This window comes from Leptopilina heterotoma, unplaced genomic scaffold (assembly GCF_015476425.1).
Source record: "Leptopilina heterotoma isolate Lh14 unplaced genomic scaffold, ASM1547642v1 Lhet_11, whole genome shotgun sequence".
In the NCBI taxonomy this organism is placed as follows: domain Eukaryota; kingdom Metazoa; phylum Arthropoda; class Insecta; order Hymenoptera; family Figitidae; genus Leptopilina; species Leptopilina heterotoma.
The window spans coordinates 2,287,336-2,293,611 of NW_025110829.1; the positions used below are offsets into that span (position 1 = coordinate 2,287,336).

At 30.6% G+C, this 6,276-nt stretch overlaps 1 protein-coding gene across 1 annotated transcript in view; it reads right to left on the reverse strand.

The window, feature by feature from the left end:
* Positions 1-5,592, reverse strand: part of LOC122503552 (protein RUFY3) — a 43,343-nt gene extending 37,751 nt beyond the window's left edge. The window contains exon 1 of the mRNA XM_043614148.1: positions 5,170-5,592. Coding sequence (XP_043470083.1) covers positions 5,170-5,362 — 193 coding nt within the window. The 5' untranslated portion in view covers positions 5,363-5,592. The remainder of the gene's footprint in view (positions 1-5,169) is intronic.
* Positions 5,593-6,276: the final 684 nt, after the last annotated feature.

A 6,276-nucleotide genomic window follows, 5' to 3' on the forward strand; every position in this document is an offset into this window, starting at 1 on the left:
GGGCATCTAAATATTTTTCAAGATTAGTGAAGTATTACTGATTTGGTAAAGAAAATATAGTTTTAACATTTTGTGGTATTTTACTTTTCGGTTGATATTTTTTTATGTATAGATAAATTCAAAGTGAACTTAGAAACTGTTTTAGTACCTATACTAAAAATAACTGATTCGAAGCTCTCTTACTCTAATTTGACGCTATTTTTTTAAAGTGGACGTTTTCGGAATGTTTCTTTGGATGTTTTGTATGCAAAAAGTAATTTCATATTAAGAAAAAAAATCCTCTTAATTTTCCATCTCAAAATAAAAATATTCCATTTGAATGTACACGGAAGAAAGATTATGGTTGGTATAACTATTTAAAAAAATGTATGATGACCATTTTCTATGGTTGGCATATCCATATCTCTAGTTGGCAGATCCACATTTCTGGTTGTCAGCCTCATATTTTAAGATCTATAAATCTTAAAATCTATTGAAATTCACAACTACCCTCACAGCACGGGATATCCCGCGATTATCCCATTTCCATCCCGTTATATCCCTAGGATATCTCAGGGAGATCCCATGATATATCTCACGGGACGGAAATTTGGATATCTCAAGGACATCCACTGGATATCCCTGGGATATCCACGGGATATGCAAAGTTTCCTTTCGTGGGTCATCCCGCGTGGGATATGTCAGCGCATGTGCAGGAAACGAAATGCAATCGTTCCAAGTGTCGAAGAGTGTGTGTCAAAGAGCTGTAAAATTATATTTAACGCATTTAAATTAGAAAAAGTTTGTTTAGATATTTGTTGCATTAAATTAACGAACGTGGAAAATACTTAACAAAATCATAAAAAGGCGTTGACACTGAAAAACATATATAACTGAAAAGAATGTTGAGAAACGCATACATAAGATTCGGAACACAGAACCACTGTCAAGCGTACTTACTAGCTGATCGCGCGGGGGGGTTCGGGGGGCCTCCCCCCGACGGGGTCCAGGGGCGGAGCCCCGGTCAGGGGGTTCGGGGGGCGAAGCCCCCCGACTACAAAAAAACCAACTCAAAAGAATAATAATAATATTCGACATTTCAAAGAATCGCATTTTATAATACCCCAAGCCACCGGACGCGTCGGGGGGCGAAGCCCCCTGAAACCTAGTCGTGTACTTCGACGTATTAATAAAAATAATATCATTAAAGAATAAAAACAGAATTTTTCACACGAGTGATCACGAAAAGGAGGTTAGAAACTCTCAGTATTTGACAGATACTGTGTTGCTGCTAGACACGGTAAATGTAGTTAACTGAACGAAAACATAATCACGACTCTTCTGGACGGAATTGCAACTACTCGAGCGTTACAAAAATACTCGAACAAGCACAAACAAAGCTCTTTTTTGAACTGAACTGTCATTCGCAGTATTTTCGTAACTACGTACTAAAAAGAATAACTTTACATTGGCCTACGGAGAGACAAATAACGCCATTTTTATGATTGCGTTATGAAAAATATATTTATAAACTCAGCTTAAAGTGTAGGATTTTTTAGTTACTTTTTTTGGTAGATAATATATTAAATTATTCAAATATTTATTCCAACTACATTCTAAACAAATAATGCATGCATTACTAGATTAATTACTGAAAATCCAGTATATTTTTCCCTTTAAACAAGAAGAAATAAAATTTTATATGTATGTACTCATATAATCTTACACGCGCAGGCGTCGACCTACCCAGCTGTTGAGTGTCATGGCGACCATGGCGTCGCGTCATTAGATCAGAAGCGTGTGTTTTGCACTGTGTGATTATAAGTGTTGCTGTTTAATATGTTTAACTTTCACATTTTTTTAGTTTCTTGTAAATATCTTTAACCAATAAATATTTATCAGTAATAGACAAAATAAATTGACCAAAATTAGTTTAAACCCACACACAATAAATGTTTAGCGTTAAAAAGATATTTTATTGAATTCAACTAATGTTTATTAAATCACAAAAAAATAACTTTGATATTAGTCAAATAATCTTTTATTTTTGAAATAATTTTTTTCTCATTCTGGTTATAATTTAATAATGGTTTTTCAACTCTTTAAAGCTCTAATTATTTTTCAACATATTACTATTTCTCACGTAGCATATCCCGTGTGGAGAATATTTGGATATCCCGCGCGAGTCTTTTATGGGATGGAAATTTGGATATCCCAGGGATATCTATGAGATGTCACAAATATCCCAGGGATTTCCCTGGGATATCTCTAGGATATCCCTAGGATATCCTTTTGCTCAGAGGGTAGGAATGTGTTGGCCGTACTTGTGAATATATATATATCTGCTGAATTTTTGTACATTTTTACTTTGCAACTTTTTCTATTATTAAATTAAATTCTGCTACTTCATTTACCAAAAGCCATTCAAAAATTATTTTTACTCTTGTCTATAAATAAATAAACTTCGCTATTCATAATAGTCCTAACCGCTGTGATAAACCCGTTTACATCTTAAAACCAAAATAATTAAATAGTACCTTATTTTTTAACTTAAACAAATTTAACGCAATTTTAAGACTTAAAATAATATTCTCAGAGCTGAAATTCAAAAATTGTTTTAATATATGTGACGCTCCACGAGAAAAGGGACCTTATTTACTCTTGTCATAAGGTCCCTTTTCTCGTGGAGCGTCACATATACGTTTTGAGTAAAAAATGGATCGAAAGTGATTTTTTTACGTTATAGTTACCCAGTGAGAAATTTCTTACCGGTCCAATATCGGTCCAATATTGGGAGCCAAGAGACCAATCATCGGTCCAATAAAGGCTCCCAATATTGGACCAATATGGGCTGATGCTTGGGATGTAACGGGTTCGCCAAGCATCGGTTGTTAATATTGGTCCAATATTGGCCGAATATTGGCAACCAAGAGAAAAAAATTTTTTTAAATAAATTTTTTTAATTAAATAATAATATTAAAAAATTAATGTTTATAATTTTTGTTTAATATATTTATTTGTTTAATTATTTATTTTTAATAATTCATGTAAATAATAAATAATTTATTATTTATAAATTATAATTATTTAAAAATGCAGCAACTATTAGGAAATAATCGAAATAGCATTCTGCAAAAAAATTCTATCATTGAAAAATTAATGATAGGCGAGAGATATCCACGTCATTAAATAGATTCGCAGATATACTCTGGTCTCGCGACGAATCTCTCGATACTTATATACACTGGAGTCGCCGTGTCAGTTGCGAGAACGGTTACAGCGTCCCTCTTTCGGCAGAGATAAGAATTGTCACGTAAACTGCGGGTATAATAAGGCCATCGGTAAAGCGATTTAACAGTTTACGTGACAATTCTTATCTCTGCCGAAAGAGGGACGCTGTAACCGTTCTCGCAACTGACACGGCGACTCCAGTGTATATAAGTATCGAGAGATTCGTCGCGAGACCAGAGTATATCTGCGAATCTGTTTAATGACGCGGATATCTCTCGCCTATCATTGATTTTTCAATAATAGAATTTTTTTGCAGAATGCTATTTCCTAATAGTTGCTGCATTTTTAAATAATTATAATTTATAAATAATAAATTATTTAGGTATTATTTACATGAATTATTAAAAATAAATAATTAAACAAATAAATATATTAAACAAAAATTATAAACATTAATTTTTTATTATTATTATTTAATTAAAAAAATTTATTTAAAAAAATTTTTTCTCTTGGTTGCCAATATTCGGCCAATATTGGACCAATATTAACAACCGATGCTTGGCGAACCCGTTACATCCCAAGCATCAGCCCATATTGGTCCAATATTGGGAGTCAATCGGCGCCCAGCACGGCAACCAATATTGGACCGATATTGGACCGATTAAAGTCTATTGGCAATTTCTCACTGGGTAGTTGTTAAAGTATATAGTATATAGTTAAAGTATATAGTTAACATTTTTTTTACTCTAATAATTTAATGCTGCATTAAAAATTCTAGTAGTTTTCCTAGTTTTCGTTTAATATTGTCATATAGAGCCCTATTTTAAATAGAGCAAAGTGAATAAATATAATAAATATCTGCAAAGTTTGTATTAAAAAAAAAAATAATCGGTATTTAAAAAAAGTTGAAAATATTGAATATTTAAAATCTAATTTTTTATTTATAATTATCATTCACTACTTTTGTATTACTCAATAGGATTACTTAAACCATTTAATAATCTTTTTGCAAAAAACTCTAAAATAACGAAAAACATTTTTCTTCAAATATATTAAATTATATTATTTTGTTCTGTTAATGTTTGTTAAGGATAATTAAAGCAAATAATAGTTTAACATCCATTTATGGAAGTTTTAGAAACTTTAAACATTGAAATGTGTGACCTCATTGTAACAAAGTGCCATGAGACACTGATTCATTATCAGTTTCTAATTTTAAATGATTGTTATGCAGCTGATAAATATTACACCGCACCGCATGCTTTTATTTGCAGATTTAAAATGTTTTAATTATTCTTAAGCAATAAATATTATAAATAATTGAAGTAAATTTTTTTAATATTACAACTTTCGTAAAAAGAATTGAAAACTACGAATTATATTAATTTTCCGCAGTTCATAAAAGATGTATAAAAAAAATTAAAAGGATAAGAAGGAAATTTACATTATCGATTCTAAGAAAAATTGAATTTTTAAAATAATTAAAGTCATTTATGAAAATAGTGTGCTATTAGTTACCATTAATGATAAATATTATCTAAAATTGCTGTTTACGTTTGTTTACTAAATTTGTTAAATTTTAAAATTTGTAACATATTTTTTTAAACTTTCTATATAAATATTATCGTGAAAAATAATTTTTAGCGTTAAATTTAAAAATACACTTAAGGACAATTTACTATTTTTCTGTTAATACTTTACTTTATATTTATTATCAGTTCTGCAATTAAAACATTTTCCTTATGTTTGTAAATTCTGTTGTTTTGTTTGTAGTAATTTTACATTGTTCTATAGCAAAATGTCTAATAAGTTTTTTATTAATGAAGTTATCAATTTTTGCTCACCCAAAAAGTTTATAACTTGCAAATAAAAATTCACAATTGTGTCCAGTTTTCAAATTTAAAATTTCCCGGGAAGTCACTGTATAATATACATAAAATATGGCATGCGACTACTTACGTCTTGGCAGCCACCATACATCCAATTTCCTTGGTCTCGACACCACTAAATCGGGCCATCTGTCTTCTCTTATTGAATATGTTGATGGCGAACGTGAAACACTTTTTTCATTTTCCTCCGATATTAAACTACCGGACAATGACTTTTCCGAGGGCGACATTGGTACTACTACATCGGTAGTGTCCGCGTCCATATTTATCTATATGGCAACCGAAAATAACACCCACACATACACATACACACAAAACTAATGCTCAATCATAACCATTGATAAAAATTACAAAATACTACTATCAATTGGATATTCGTTGTGTGTCACTCTTTTTTATTATTCGTTCAAATTGAAGTTAAGATTGCAGGGGCTATCACTCACTGTTAACAACAACAACGCCTCATTAAATTGTTTCTAATCGATTTTCAATTCGATATATTATTTTTGTTAAGGAGTCGACATTTTTGTCGTCGACTATGAAATCGAGGAGAAGACTGGTGATAATCGACTTTTAGCTTCGAGATATTGAACGGTGACCTTAAATACACCAGTGTACGACGGGTTATCAACAGTTTGGGGTAAGATTCTAGGAAATGAAGAAAACAATTTTTGTTTAAGGAAGTTTTCGAAAGTTAAAAAATAGTTATTGTTTCTTACGTTCTAACGTAACTAATGTTACGTTAGTTCAGTTAGTTACGTTAATTTAATTAGTTACGTTAGTTAAGTTAAATACGTTAGTTTAATTAGTTACGTTTGTTACGTTAGTTTAATTAGTTACGTTAGTTCAGGTAGTAACGTTAGTTCAGTTAGTTACGTTAATTTAATTAGTTACGTTGGTTACGTTATTTATACGTTAATTTAATTACTTACGTTTGTTACGTTAGTTCAGTTAGTTACGTTAATTTAATTAGTCACGTTAGTTTATTTAAATACGTTAGTTTAATTAGTTACGTTAGTTATGTTAATTTAATTAGTTTCGTTTGTTATGTTAGTGTAGTTATATACGTTAGTTTAGTTAGTTACGTCAGTTCAGTTAGTTACGTTAATTTAATTAGTAACGTTAGTTTAGTTAAATACGTTAGTTTAGTTAAATAGGTTAGTTTAATTAGTTACGT